The 16,027-nt window shown below is 31.7% G+C and overlaps 1 protein-coding gene across 1 annotated transcript; it reads left to right on the top strand.

The window, feature by feature from the left end:
* Positions 1-2,527: 2,527 nt before the first annotated feature.
* LOC107919557 (sulfate transporter 1.2) lies at positions 2,528-6,160 on the top strand. The gene is made up of 13 exons (XM_016848998.2): positions 2,528-2,881; positions 2,964-3,012; positions 3,095-3,302; positions 3,430-3,604; positions 3,684-3,749; positions 3,837-3,950; positions 4,044-4,160; positions 4,240-4,366; positions 4,469-4,755; positions 4,852-5,042; positions 5,114-5,199; positions 5,270-5,346; positions 5,697-6,160. Exons 1-13 carry the CDS (start codon positions 2,546-2,548, stop codon positions 5,838-5,840), a joined length of 1,977 nt encoding a protein of 658 aa, XP_016704487.2. The 5' UTR covers positions 2,528-2,545; the 3' UTR covers positions 5,841-6,160.
* The last annotated feature ends 9,867 nt before the right edge of the window (positions 6,161-16,027 follow it).

Genomic DNA, 16,027 nt, shown 5'->3' with positions numbered 1-16,027 from the left:
TATTTAACCATAAACATTTACACGTCATGTAATTTTAACCTTTTTTTTTACTGTTTTACTTTTTTGTGACATTTAAGTAAAATCGGTTTTAAATATATATTTTTACTTTTTTAGATTTTTATGACTATTTATTTATTGTTAGTTCGATGGTCGAACCGGTCAAACTGGTTGAATTGAGAATTAATGGTCTAACATGTTTAACCATTGGTTCGATTATTAAAATACTGAATATAACACTCTAAGATTATACCTTATCATCATTTATTTATTTTTATTTCTCAAATTCAGAATGTCACATCATCAAAATTTTAAAATTTTCAAGATTAAAGATCAAAATAAATTTAATTGTCAAGTTTAACTATAAAAAAAAAACATGTATCTAAGTTCTCTTTTTTTTATTTCACGATCACTACATTCTTAACCAGTGAACAGCTGTTTGAAAAGAAATAAAATATTTGTAAATAAATTTAATAAATGCCGGGTACACCTTCATCATTGGGATTCACAAAAGGTTTTTGAAGTTTTTTATGGTAATTGAAAGGTTAAATTCTGTTTTTCCATTTTCTACCATACTCAATTTAATTTTTATATTTTAATTTAGTATAATTTAGTCCTTATTTTTTATAATGCAAATAGCTAATATTTTTAATTATTTTAATTAAAATAAATGATTTTTTTAAATAAAATTTCATGTTAATATTTTAATGGAAATAATTAAAATTATTAACTATTTAAATTAAGTGATGATGAACAAAATATGTCAAATTAAAAATAAAAAAATATAGTTTAAATTTTAACACAATAGAGGGACCAAATAAAAAATTAACCTAACTAAAATCACAAGTGAATTATCGATAAGAAAAAAAATCCACCATATAGTTATTTTAATTTTCTACATTTTATAATTAATTAGAAATTCAATATTTATATTTATCGATGGAAAATTGGACGAAATATAAAGAAAATAATTAATATGGAATAAAAAATATAAAAAATATGTTTCTAAGAATGCCTACAGGTTTAAGAACATCCTTACGACTCAAGCAATCTTCATAAAAGCATTAAAAACATCGTCATTTTATTAATTAATTTTAAAAAATGTTAAAAATATTTATTTATATTATTTATTGCATTTGTAGTTTTGCATGCTTTCTCTACTTTTTTTTTTCTCTCTAATTTTTCAACCTTTTTTTTGTGTGTGTAATTCCTTAAATAAAAGTTCATGAAGTGGTGCAGCAGTTCATGCAAAGATTTCTCTGCTTAAGGAAAGAAAGTTCAAATTTATCTCTCTGTGTTTGTCTCAGATTCAATGAATCTGGACATGGTTTAATCTTCAATTCCTCATGTTGAGACATTAATATATATATAATGATGATGATGATGAATGCAAGCTTCGTGAATTGTAAGTAAAATTCCTTGGAACTCTTTCATTGTCAGAATTTTGTTCTTTGACTTTGCAACTCATACAAATGCTTTCTTTTCTTTTTTTATTTTTGACAACTTGGCATGATGATGATGATTTCACCATGGATGGTGGTCATATAAAGTTATATATATATTTTCAATACTGAAAAGAACAATCTTTTAATTTGGGTGACTTTTTCTTTTATCCCTTTATTTGAGAATGTGGGGTTGTATATAGGTTTCATTTGTGTTCATGCTTCAGAGTTCATAGGATTAAAGAATGAAATAAAAAATTTGTTTTATGATTCTTTTAGAAAAGCTTAATCGAAACCCACTTTCAGTTTTTTACCTGTTTGATGATATTACCCTTAAGCTACTATGAACTTGTCAAGAGAATACAAAATCTACCAGACTTGTTAAGGGTCTATAACTATTTGTTGATTAAAACATGGGCAGATTGTTGTGTTCTTTCCATCTGTTTGAGGGCATTACCAATCTGTTGTGTAGGACAATATTATTCTTAACTATTATACATTGACTGTCTTGAATATATATTTGTGTCAATATTCTTTTTGCTTATCAAAATCTGAAATTAGATATCCCCTACTATGATGTAAAAGCCTTGTTGTAGCGGAAGAAATTAGGGGTAAGTTGGCTATTTGACTTTTATAGGCCTTAACTAGTGAAGCACCAACTCACAAAGTCAACACTAAACAAATGATATGGTTTATGTTGATTATGCAAATATAATTAATGATTCAACATGGATGATCCCCTTTCAAGTAATACCAAAACAGCTGTTATATTCAACTTGTCAAAGTTTATGAATGTAGAATAGATGAGAGCTAGATTCATTTTCTTGCATGACAAAGTCTCCTTTTTGACATTAAATAGTTCAGAAAATAGGGCTCCTTGAACTCTTATAAATAGGATCTCTCCCCTTCTATGGTCATCAATTAGCTGCATTGATCAAATTAGACCTTTTTATGTTAGTATGTTTACTTAAATGCATTTATGTTCCTTAAGTTCAATATGATTAAAATTGAACTGTTGTGTACTAGGCTGCTAGTGTTTTCTTTACAGGTCTTCTTATGAATAACTACTTCAAATCATGTAGGTCATAAACTAATCTCTAGACGGAATGAGTCATCGAGTCGCTGATGCGCTTGGCTACAAGGATATGGATAACATCAGTGCTGCTTCATCACGTCACAACTCGGAGAATTTGCCATATGTTCACAAGGTAGGGGTACCCCCTAAGCAAAATCTGCTGAAAGAAATTGCAGGCACCCTGAAGGAAACTTTCTTCGCCGATGATCCTTTACGCCAGTTTAAGGATCAACCGAGGTCAAGAAAGCTTGTGCTAGTCTTCCAAGCACTGTTTCCTATTTTTGAATGGGGAAGGAACTATAGCCTTTCTAAATTCAAAGGTGACTTGATTGCTGGTCTTACCATTGCAAGTCTTTGCATACCACAGGTATCCCTGTCTGCGAGTTAATGTAGTTGAATTTTCCATTTTCTTCTTCTTTTTGTTTCCAATATACTGTAATTTACATCAGGACATTGGATACGCAAAGCTTGCCAATCTCGACCCCCAATATGGATTGTGTAAGCTTCTTTCTACTTATTAAGACTGTATTTCCATGGTGGAGTGGGAGGGAATCATACTGATTTTCGGATTGCATTGCAGATAGTAGCTTTGTTCCACCTCTTATTTATGCATTCATGGGAAGCTCACGGGATATCGCTATTGGACCGGTGGCTGTGGTGTCTCTCTTGCTTGGTACTCTCCTGCAGAATGAGATCGACCCATCTGAAAATCCGGTGGACTACCTACGCCTTGCATTCACAGCTACATTCTTTGCTGGTATCACTCAATTCACACTTGGATTTTTCAGGTAATATAGCCAATGCCTTATGATTTATCAAATACCTGTTTTGCTTTATCCTTTGAATGTTTCATCATTATGGTGAAAATCCGGGTTTATATTGTATATGCTGAATGGTTGGTGTGATCAATTTCAGGCTAGGATTCTTAATAGACTTCCTATCTCATGCTGCCATTGTTGGCTTCATGGCTGGTGCTGCTATCACCATTGCCCTTCAACAACTTAAGGGTCTGCTCGGCATAAAAAAGTTTACGAAGAAAACTGATATTGTCTCCGTCATGCGCTCAGTTTGGAGTGCAGCACATCATGGTGTAAGTGATTACCATCATACTTTTGAGGCATTGAACATGTTTGAATTCGGCTAATCGTAATGGAAACTTTGTTGTACAGTGGAATTGGGAAACTATACTAATAGGAATGTCCTTCCTGGCGTTCCTCTTGGTCGCAAAATACATTGTAAGATCGTAGTTCGTAATTTTTTCGTTCATCGTATATGTAGGAAGCTTTCTTCATGTAATCATGACGCTGTATGAAACTGAGCAGGGGAAAAAGAAGAAGAAACTATTTTGGGTGCCGGCAATTGCTCCGTTGATTTCGGTTGTCCTCTCCACCTTTTTCGTGTACATCACACGAGCTGACAAGCATGGTGTTCAGATTGTATGCATAATCCTTTCTTCTCTTCGATTTATTTACGAGCCTTGGCTTGTTGCAAAAGTAATGAAGATTCATTTTCTCAATGTTTATCTTCAGGTGAAACATATTAGGAGGGGAATCAACCCATCATCTTTGAATGAAATATTTTTCTCTGGAGAATATCTTGCCAAAGGTTTCAGAATAGGTGTTTTAGCTGGTATGATTGCGTTGACGGTATGCAAATCCAGCCCCCTTATTCCTTGATTTTGCTTAAGGAGATTAGATCGTAATAGCCGTGTCTTTCATCTTTTAGGAAGCTGTGGCAATTGGAAGAACATTTGCTTCCATGAAGGACTACCAGTTGGAAGGAAACAAGGAAATGGTAGCATTGGGAACAATGAATGTCGTCGGTTCGATGACATCTTGTTACGTGGCCACAGGTACGAAAACAGAAAGTCATATCCGTCACGATTCATCACCTCTTTCAGATTTATATAATCAAATAAAATGTTCCAATATCAATCATCTACATGCTCGAGCAGGATCCTTCTCTCGCTCGGCAGTAAACTACATGGCTGGATGCAATACTGCCGTATCTAATATCGTGATGTCCTCTGTCGTGCTACTAACATTGGAACTCATAACTCCATTATTCAAGTACACTCCAAATGCAATACTTGCTTCCATCATTATATCTGCAGTGATTAGCTTAGTAGACATTGAAGCAATGACCCTAATATGGAAGGTCGATAAGTTCGACTTTGTTGCTTGTATGGGAGCCTTCTTTGGTGTCGTTTTCTCTTCCGTTGAGATCGGCCTTCTAATAGCGGTGAGGAACATAAGTAGATTGTTGACATATTCTTAAGTTTTTTTATTGATTTGCCACACATATCCACCTATATGATCCATGTTGTTGTCGCAACAGGTCTCGATATCATTCGCTAAAATCCTCTTACAAGTTACAAGACCTCGAACCGCGGTTCTCGGAAAGATCCCGAGGACTACGGTCTATAGAAACATCCTTCAATATCCAGCTGCAACGAAAGTTCCTGGCATACTCATTGTTAGAGTTGATTCTGCAATTTACTTCTCCAACTCCAACTATGTAAAAGAAAGGTTAGCTTTTCCACATACATGAAGTAACAAAAAGGATGTATAGACATTGTCAGACTGCAAACTTTTTGCAGGATTTTGAGATGGCTGGCTGATGAAGAAGAACAACTAAAAGAAAGTTCCCGACCCGGAGTCCAGTATCTCATCGTCGAAATGTCACGTAAGCTGTCTTCGATTTTTCGTTTTCCGGGTGCATCAAACTGTCACTTACTTTATACATTCTTTTTCAGCCGTTACTGACATTGACACTAGTGGCATACATGCCATGGAAGAGTTATTCAGAAGCCTTGAGAAGAGAGATGTTAAGGTAACATACATCAAGATTAAACTCGAAAGATTTGTAATGGCATCCATGCCATACGTGCTTTTTACTAAGTACCATCGTTCATGCATCATACATGCCATACTTTAAATTGAGTACTATTGTTCATATCATACATCATGCATGGCATACATTAAACTAAGTACTATTGTTCATGAATCATACATGCCATACATTAAGCCAAGTAATATTGTCCATGAATTATACGTTCTTTTTGCATCATCCATGCCATGCATAGTTTAACTAAGTATTACTGTTCATGCATCATACATCATACGTGCCTTACATTAAACTAAGTACTATTGTTCATGCATCATAATACATTCTTTTTGCAGCTTGTTTTGGCAAATCCAGGGCCAGCTGTGGTTGACAAGCTCCATGCATCAAAGTTTCATGAGATGATAGGGGAAGATAGGATCTTCCTCACCGTGGAAGATGCAATTGTAACATGTGCTCCAAAAATGGATTTGGAACCATAAGTTACTGTCGAACTGAATCAGAATCCAAGTTATTCGACACGGTTCGGTACACAAGCTCACACAAAGAAGCTTGTTAACGCAAAATTCTGAAGATACTCATATTGAAGAAAATGGGAAAAATAAGATTACAGTGAATAAATATCATACGGGGCTGGGATTCAACAGAGTTTGTAAAAGTGTAAATTTTACTAGAGGGCTTTCTTTATTATTCTCAGGTTTTCCTTTAAAGGGGGCATTGGGAATTTTTTTACATTTTCCTTTATTTACATACATGCCAAGTGAATTTACTTAACTTTTGAATAAACACTACTTTCCTCTAACTTACTTTTATTGATAGTGTTTTTTTAAGTCCATATCCTAAATCCCCATCGAAATGTTAATCAATTAATTTATTGATATAATATTTACTTAACAATGGTTGTTGATCGTCCATGCTTGCAAATTGTGGTGAATATTGAAATATAATTAAGAGTAGTACAAACTCCAACTTAATACATATCGTCTTTTTAACAAAAGCGGCAAATGAAACCTTATATAATTTTTCATCAATCAGTTGACTAATTTCTCGCTCAATTAGTGAACAAACATCATTTCATCCTCATAATTCATTCCTTTAAATTAAACATTAAATCTACTTACTTTCATGGATTGTTAATAAAATTTATGATTTCTCTTGAATCCAACAAAGCAATATAGCTAACTCCCTAACAAAATAAAATGAGCTTTTATTAATTCAAATATCCGGTCCAAGTAATAAATTTATATGAAAATAATAATATTAATAAGTTAATTTTATTTTAAATAATTAATTGACCAAGTAATACGGTTTTCTTTTGCACCTCAAATTTAAATTGCATAGAGACATTTAGCATTAACTTCAAAACATAAGAAAGATAATGTCATCAACTTTTACATATTATTATTTCGTAATGAATTTGAGCCAACCATTTGATATTCATCATCACTGATCTTTTGTTGCTGAATGAAGCATAGAAATACCTAAGCATTATTACATTCATGTAAAAGTAATACTCTTTCTTTCATGCTTTTCTCGACGTGCCTTTTTGTTAGCAGTTTTCACATAATTTTCATGTCGCAATCTTGTTGTAGGGTCAACTAGAATCGAAGAAGTTTCAATATGGGGTTTGACCCATGAGAACATACAACAATCGATCTATCTTGGTAAACTCAATTGCGCATATGCTCCCCTAGAGTTTCATTTTTCTAACTTTCACTTTATGTCCCTACGATTTTCTTTTTATTGAAATTTAATACCTTTTGCGCTATATCAGGTTATGGGTTTTATTTTTAATCTTTTTTTCTTCTTTTCATTGAAATTTTGTTCCCCACGTTGAGATCATATTTTAATTTTTATTGTTCTATTTATAGAATTTCTCAATATAAAGGTAAAAAAAAAAAGTTGTGATAGGGACCTGTATTTTATTTTGTTGGATAATTTAGTTGGATTTCATTAGAGTAATAGAATTAATTAAAAACAGATAATAGGTTTTGTTAAATGACACAAACCCCTCGAAGCTGATAATTTATCAACTGTAATTAAATCATTTTCAATAAAAACAAAAGCACTTTAATTGTAATTTTTTTTGTAATCTCTTTTTATTAATTTAAAAATTAATATATAATAAAATGATGATAATATATATTTTTGTGTCAAAACCTTTATGCTATTAAATTTGATTTCTAATAATAATATTTAATATTAAAATTTTGATTTATATATAAATTGTTTTTATTATTATTCTATACTTTTTGTAAATTATTTTTGAAAAAAAAATCATTAACGCCTCTAATTGATGTATCCAGCAAGTTGGGTGTATCCTTAATCAATGACTTGACTATTTTCTCCGTCTATAACTTTGATCAAGGCAAAACCGAGCTGCAAATTTGGTTGGACACGAAACAACCAAATTTGGACCACTGCATTTGGCTTCAGACTATCCCTGTTGTTCTTCAACACCTTACTGTAATCTCCATTTATAATATATGACAGGCTCGATCCGATGTTCCACTTAGCCAAGTTCACTGTAGATACACTAAGGCCTGTAGATACACTAAGGCATGGTTCTACAAAAGCTACTGCCATTTGTCTTTTGGCATTAAGCATTCTCTCTTCATATTCATTTAGGAATGTACTCTTAATTTATAATATATGACAGACTCGATCCGATGTTCCACTTAGACAAGTTCACTGTAGATACACTAAGGCCTGTAGATACACTAAGGCATGGTTCTACAAAAGCTACTGCCATTTGTCTTTTGGCATTAAGCATTCTCTCTTCATCTTCATTTAGGAATGTACTCTTAATTTGTTTCAAAGATATTGACAAACGATTCTGTTGAGACATCAAATCAGTAACTTGAAGAAATTTTTGAATAATTATCTTTATTTCACTTCCACCCAAGTCTTGAATGCAATCATTGAATGATTGTGGCATATTCGAAGGTGGTTCCAAACCCATTTCCATAAACTTTTTCGGATCTTCTCTATTTCTCTAATTATTAATCTTTTGCTTCTTCTTTTTGTTGCCGCTCGTCTTTTGATTCTTTAACTCCAACTTCATGACAAGATTTGAGACCCTCTTTCTCAACCATCCTCTTGTTCTTCATCTCCGTGACTAGACGAGCTGTAAATTTGGATAATACCATCTAAGTTAATTTCTATAGCTTCTCGCTTTCACTAGAAGTAGATGCTTCAACACTATTCAATAGCTCCAGCCATGGACGATCACTATCATCAACTTTCTCTTTACCCTTTAACTTGAACATCTTCGATTCTTCAAAACTTATTTCAACAATTGTAGGAGCCCAATTTTGCCCGGGCCCAATAATAAAAAAACCAAATAATAAAGTCCATTTACAAATAGCCCAAAATAAAACAAAAAAAATCTAATGGCCCAGTGGCCCACAACCTAAACTAAGTTTTCAAAAAATAAACAACAAAAAACCCTAGCCGCCGCTCCTCTCTCGTGTCTGAGGTCTGCCACCGCCAATTGCCCCTGTCCCATCGTTGACTCCAAAGACGCCTGCAAATACGGAAAAACAAGAACAACAAACACGCAATGGCAGCAAGAACAGTAGAAAAATAGAAAAAAATAACATTGTAAATCGGCTATAAAAAGCCTAAAAAATAGATTGTAAGGAGGTTTGTTTTTAAAAAAATCGAACAGAGATGAAAGCAATAAAAAATACAAAAAAGCTAATACAAAAAAAAGGTGATTTGTTTAATTTAATTAATTTTTTTTAAAACAAATAGAAAAAAAAAAGAAAAGGAGTTTTTTTTACCTGTTTCGGTCGTCGGAGGGATGCAGAAACCGAAAGGTCTCTTTACTTTCGGTCCGATTTTGTCGAGATTTTAGGTTTTTTTGTCCCAAAACGGAGTTCTTTGTAAAGAAAGGGTTAAAAATGGGTTTTGGTAATTTTTTAACCACCGGAGAAGGCGGTCACCATCGCTGCCGATCGACAGCCACGATGGAGGTCCGTCGTCCCCATGGCCGGCCTAAGAAAAAACTTTAGAAAAAAACGAAGGGTTTTTTTTTCAAAAACAAAGGAAAAATTAAATTTTTTGGGAAAATTTTAACTTAAATAGGGTATTGAAACGACGTCGTTTTGGCCTGGTTCCATAAACTCCAAAACGACATCGTTTTGGCCTGGTTCCATAAACCCCAAAACGACGTCGTTTCGGGCAAGATCTGCCAACCCGACCCCCTCAAGATCCACGCATTTTTAAAGGGGTCTAATTTTTGCTTTGGCCCTTTCGCTTTTTTGCTACTTTTCAATTTAGTCCTGTTCATTTTTATTTTTTTTAATTTTCTGCCCATAATTTAAATCCCTATGCAATTTAGTCTCCTAACCCACTATGAACCCCTTGGGGAGTGACGCGTGTCAATATGAGGGGGATAATTTCCATTTAACCCCCTAAAGTTTTTATCTTATTTTAATTTAATCCTTCAAGTTATTTTTCTTTATAATTTAGACTGTTAGTTTTGTTATATTTTAAATTTAGTCCTTTATTCACTTTTCTTTATTTATTTTACGATTTATGCGTCAAGTTTCTCTTAAATTTCAATTTAATCCCTTATTATTTATTTTAGTATTTAACATTTATGTTATTTATATTTTCTTTTATTTACACATTTATTTTTATGTTATCCTTGTTATTATTTTATTTACTCGTTTTATTATTATGATAATAGTTACGATATGATTATCGCTATTATTATAAACCGATATTCTTATTACTATTATAGTTGCATTATTATTTACCAACATGTTTCTTTTATTTTATTTTTTATTTTCTCATTCATTTTATTTCTTTTTATTTATTTATTTATTTTTGCTTATTATCCTAATATCGTCATTTCACTTTTTACCTACATGACTATTTCATTTTATTTCGCTATCACTATTCCATGGGTCATATCACAATGTATATATCATTTTTTACTTTGCCCAAATAAATGTATATCGTTTTAAAAGTTACATTCGTTTTACGTAATGCATAATAAATATTTAAAACTGAGGCAATGTTCATTATTTTTAGGATTCGAGGAGTTGTGTTCCTAACTTACGGAGTATGACATCTTTCTAAAACTAAAGTAATCGAATATCTATTTTATTTATTTATTTATTTATTTTTCTAAAAAAAGAATAAAAACAAGATTTAAAATAAGGCCTTTGTTCTGGTTTTCGAGGATTCCAAGCATCGTGCCCTAACTCACGGGGTACGATCTTTTCTCCTCGAATAACTCGTAATAGGGCCTTTTCGTAAAATTTAATTTAGCTAATTGGTTTTAAAGAACATCATGCAAACAAAGAGGGATCATGGTTTAATTTCTCTTTGAATTTTCAACTTCCAACATCAAAACATCAAGTAATCAACTAGGTACCAATTTTGGGTGTTATGAGGGTGTTAATCTTTCCTCATACGTAACCGACTCCCGAACCCTTTTTTTTGGATTTGTAAGACTAAATATTATCGTTTTAACAAATCTAATGTTTTATTAAAATGACCGAGTTTTGAGGTGATCCAATCACACCTAAGTAAAAAAGGTTGGTGGCGACTCCATCTTTGTTTTCAAAATAAAGTCGATTTCAAGAAGATTTCGACAACAATGATAGGTTTGCTAACAAAAAAACTTTAGTATGAATAAATTAGTGCCCGTTTATATATATATTCGGAGTTCTAATCCACACCTAACTTTGATTCCTATATCGTATTGAAGTGTAAAAAACTTTTTATCTTATCCAGACTATTCGGTTTTGTTTTTCTCTAACTATATAATATTTCCCATGATTTTTTAGTCTTCCAAGGCTTCCATTTTTTATTTTTTAAAAATATTTGTTAGGGATTTGAGGGGTTAATTGTAAATTTTCCTAAAAAGTTTTTTTTTTAATTTACGTGATCATTATATGGCCCAATATAAACTGATTCTTTGGATGAAATTTTTTGACCTTGTTCTCTTGACACTATAGATTGTAGGCAGAGTTTTTTCTTTTCCTTTTTTATTAATGATTATGGTTTAAAAAAAAAGTAAGAACATGTAGAAGAGCTATGATATAATTTCTCAAAGTGGGGGTCATAGCCCTCTAAAATTTTGGGAAAATATCATTATACCCTTTAAAAATTTTGAAAATATCATTAGAAAAATATATAATGTATGACCATAAAAATAACAATGTTCACGTTTTGTCATTTTGATGACTTTTCTAAAGATAATATTTTTATTATACTTTTTCAATTAATGTTAATCAGCTCTCACATGTTCAATATAATCTCAAACGATTTCATTGAACAATTATTGTTCACATATTGATCATAATCCCAAACGATCTCATTGAACAATGATCCTTCTTATTACATCATTGTAATCTCAAATGGTTGCTTCGCCTTCAAGGCAAACTTAATTTCAAACGGTTATTTTATCTTCACTATGAGCATAATTTTTGTTAGGATCGTCCCGATTAAGCAACAAACAAGTAAAAATAGTAGAAGAAATTGAGAAGATGAACACACAAATTTAACGTGGAAAAATCCCTCCAAAGAGGATAAAAAACCACAGGCAAATATAATTTTACTATAATAGCAAAAGAATGAAGAATACAAAAGATGGAGATAAAAACTAAACCCCGAAAACCCAAAAAACAAAGAACCCACAAAACGTAAACACAAAATTCTCTGAATGTGTTATGAGTTCTAATCTAATGGGTATGTATTTCTAATATTGTAAAAGAGCCTATTTATAGGCTAAATTAGTAAGTCAAATAAACTATACTAATAAATGCTAAATATATTATACTAATAAATACTAAATTTTCTAGAAAAAAAATATATTTTTGTTTAACTTGACTTGCGAGCAATCTCTTAAAATTTGGGTCACACAACTCTAACAATTTTAAATACTTACCAATGGTTGCAATGCTTACGATGTCAGTGTAATTCGAAATAGTTAATTACTGTAGAAATTTTATATAGAAATTGATATCATTGTTATACTCTGCTCGGTGTTTAGTGGATTGTTTCTGTTAGTGCAAAACATAGACAGTTACTAGGCTTCATTGTATCATCAAAGTTTATTTGCCAGTAACTCTTTTGCAAACCATATATAGGTGGGGGCAAATAGAACTTTAAAGAAAGTGGTATTGATTTACGCCTTGAAACATTCATTAATTTCTCATAAGTTTGTTTTTATCCCCATGCTCTAACAGATTTTGATATTAGTATCTAGAATTGTCGGAACCTATTTATAAGCATTATTGGCAATTATCAAGATTAATTTTGTTTAATTATAAATTTTAGCTTTTTTACTTTATTAAAATTGAGAGGGTAGTCTTTATATTTTAATTTTTCAAATTTTAGTTTTTATATTTTACGAAAATTAAAAAACATATAAAATTTAGCTTTTTCTTCTTTCTTTTTTCATTTAAATTATTGAATTATTGATTTTTTCCCCTAATTTTCTTATGTTAAATAGTTTCTTTTCTTTTAATTTTTATTTTTTTATTATAGAATTATTCATAATCTCTCTTTTAACTCTTAAATAAAACAATAAAAAGCAATCTTTAATTATATAATATATTAATGAATTTGAAAACAAAAATAGTTTAAAACATGCAATAGTACATATCATAATGCTTTTTTTATTTTCAAGATATAATTCTTTATTTTTTAGATTTAAAAATTTAAGGTGGATTGTTAATATTTTATGGATTTACAAAATTTTGAAAGTAAATACAAGTTTAATTTTATATTAATTTTTAAAGGCTTGAAAATACTTGCGAGAGACACTTGGATTTTGGTACTCAACTTAATTTGGGTCCCTGAGGTTAGTTACATATTTTTAGTTTCTTTTGAAACTTATACTTGTTTAATTTTATATTAATTTTTTTATTGGACAAGTATGTACCGTATGACAAAGGAAATGACAATGTTCACACTTTACCATTTTGTTATGAAATTTCTAAAGGTAATCAATCTTCACGTACTTAGTGTAATCTCGAATGATTTCATTAAACAATTATTCCTAGTGTAATAAGGCCCAATTGGCCTGGGTTTAAATACAAAAAGAAAACAGTACTGACCCAACAAATAAGTGGCCCAATAACCCCTAAACCTGGCAGCTAACAGCCCAACACATTAAAATTAAAAGAAAAACCCTAGCCGCAAGTGGTTCCCCCCGCCTCCAGCAACCTCTCCAAGCGCCGTAGGATTTGGAGATCAGCCCCTCCACGCGCGCCATTCGCACAACCACCTGCAAATAAAAACGGACTAAGAGTCCACAAAAGAAAAGGATTGTAAACTAATGTATTTTCGTAGGCTATAAAAGCCTAGATTTGTATGAAAAAAAGAGGGGATTGAAAAAGAAAAAGGAGAATACTGAGAATACAACACTTTTGAAGGTGAAATCGGGTTTCTAATCTTTTTTTCCCTCTTCGTTATTTTCTTTCTTTAGATTTTTTTTAAAAAAAATAATAAGATAACACAAAAAGGAAAAGGGGAAATCTAACCTCTTTCGTCGAAGACGCCGAACGGTGGCCGTCTCCGTCGCAATCGGAGCGCCGGCACTGGCTAAACGACGGCGCGAGGACGCTAGGGATTAAACCCTAGCAGAGCACCATAGAAGCTTTTTTTTTGTTTTTTTTCTTTTCAATCAGGTAAATGCTTTTTAGAGAAAAAAAATCTGTTTTAAATAACAGATCAAAACGGCGCCGTTTTAACCAAGTGCGACCCGCGCGGTGACCCGACCCGAAGGGGAGGATTCGCGCGCTCTGACGTCACATGGTCTATTTGCGCAATTGGCCCTTCCTTTTTGCGATGCACTTCAATTAAACTCATTTTGTTTTTTTTTTAAATTTAGCCGCATCTTTCATTTCTGTTTCAATTCGGTATTTCGTTGCGCATCGTTTTGGAGGGTGGGATTAATTTCCCTTTTAGTCCCCCATAGTTGCTCGCATGTTCAAGTTTGTCCTCTTTTATTTATTTTCGAATCTACCCCATTTTTTTGTTTTTAAGTTCAATTTAGTCCATTTTAGTTTTTTTCTATTTTTTTAAAATATTTATCATTATACCATTATTTATTATTGTTATATTATTTATTATTATGGTTATTATCATTATTTCTATATTCATGCACGCATGGTTTTTACAATATATATATATGCATTTTTTTATGTATTAAACACACATATTTTTATATATAATATATACGCATTTTTTTAAATATATATATATATATATTTTTAAGCTTTTATGAATACATTTTGTTCATACGTTTTTATGTATATTTTTATATTTTTTTAAAACTTTTATATACTTTATTTTGTAAATATATACACATATACATTTTTTTATCTTTATTTTATTTTCATGATTTTCGTACACATATATACATGCATTTATTATTAGTTTTTTTTATTTGATGTATCTCTTTTTCTTTGTAAATTTATTTGTATATTATACCTACTTGTATATATTTGTAAATGTTTATTCATATATGCTTGAAATTAGAATATTGATCTCATGTTATGCATTACCCCTTTTAGCATATCCTTTTTTTAAAAATGTGTATTTTGGTTTTATCGAAGCATTAAAATCATCCTATTTTTATAAATTTCCAAAATATTTGACATCCATGATTCTCGGGAAAGATTGTATCCTAACTTACTGGATTGCGATTATTTTTCGATGAATTTAGAAAGCCAAGTATTTGTTTTGCAATAAATTTGCAAATTTTAAATAAAAGCTTATTCTCGGGAATTCGAAATGTTGGGTCCTAACTTACTGGTCATGGCATTTTCTTCTCGAAATAAGAATTTTCAAAAGCAAAAGGCAATATTCGGGTATTTTGAAGATTTAAAAACATTGTGCCTTAACTTACTAGGTGTGGTATTTTATTTCTTTGAAATAAGAATGTCTTATCATTTTAATTCATTCATGAAATAAAAAAAGTTTCCTTTTAAAATCTTTTCAAGTTTTCGACACCAAGGCATAAATAAAATCAATTTGGTACAAATTTTGGGCGTTACGAGGGTGCTACTCCTTCCTCGTGCGTAACTGACTCCCGAACCTGTTTTTCTCAAATTTCGCAGACCAAAATTATTTTTAAGGTGCACCGATCACACCTTAATAAAGGATCGGTGGTGACTCCAGTTTTTATTTTTTTAAGTCGATAACCAAAATTTTTGTTTTCAAAAAAGAGGTTTCGACAGCTTGGCGACTCCGCTGGGGACATAGAGAATCGAGCCACAAATTGATCATATTTGTCTTTGTGTCGAAAATCAAAAGTTTTTAAAAAAATTCATGAGTTCCTTTGCATTCATTGATGTTTTATCATGGTATTTTGGTAACTTTGCATTTGCATTTTGCATTTTACCCTTAAGTGGGAGCGAGAAACTAGTCATTCGTGAGGTTTTCACCTCTGTGCAGGGTAGTGGACCGCTTCTGGGATACATCCGTACCTATTTCTTCGTGAGATTTTCATCTCCGTGCAGCCATAGGGAAATGTGTCCCCCTGAACTGAACTCGATCCGTATGAGCCTATAATGGGTGAGGATCGAGGAATCTGCTGGTTCGAGTACCCTTACTCTAGAAACTAAACCTCATATAGTGAGCTTTAGGAACTTGCCCTAGGTAGAACTATACCGAACCCTAGTAGATTCCTAAATAAGTG

This window comes from Gossypium hirsutum, chromosome D13, assembly GCF_007990345.1.
Source record: "Gossypium hirsutum isolate 1008001.06 chromosome D13, Gossypium_hirsutum_v2.1, whole genome shotgun sequence".
Lineage (NCBI taxonomy): Eukaryota > Viridiplantae > Streptophyta > Magnoliopsida > Malvales > Malvaceae > Gossypium > Gossypium hirsutum.
The sequence above is the reverse complement of the archived record's forward strand: the minus strand, read 5'-3'. Positions and strand labels throughout refer to the sequence as shown.

Bases quoted from the DNA above. Each gene is read 5' to 3' on its own strand.
- LOC107919557 (XM_016848998.2), top strand. From the start codon at position 2,546: ATGAGTCATCGAGTCGCTGATGCGCTTGGCTACAAGGATATGGATAAC. The intron at 3,605-3,683 runs GTAAGTGATTAC...TTTGTTGTACAG, and splicing joins GGAGTGCAGCACATCATGGT to TGGAATTGGGAAACTATACT. The intron at 5,200-5,269 runs GTAAGCTGTCTT...ATTCTTTTTCAG, and splicing joins TCTCATCGTCGAAATGTCAC to CCGTTACTGACATTGACACT.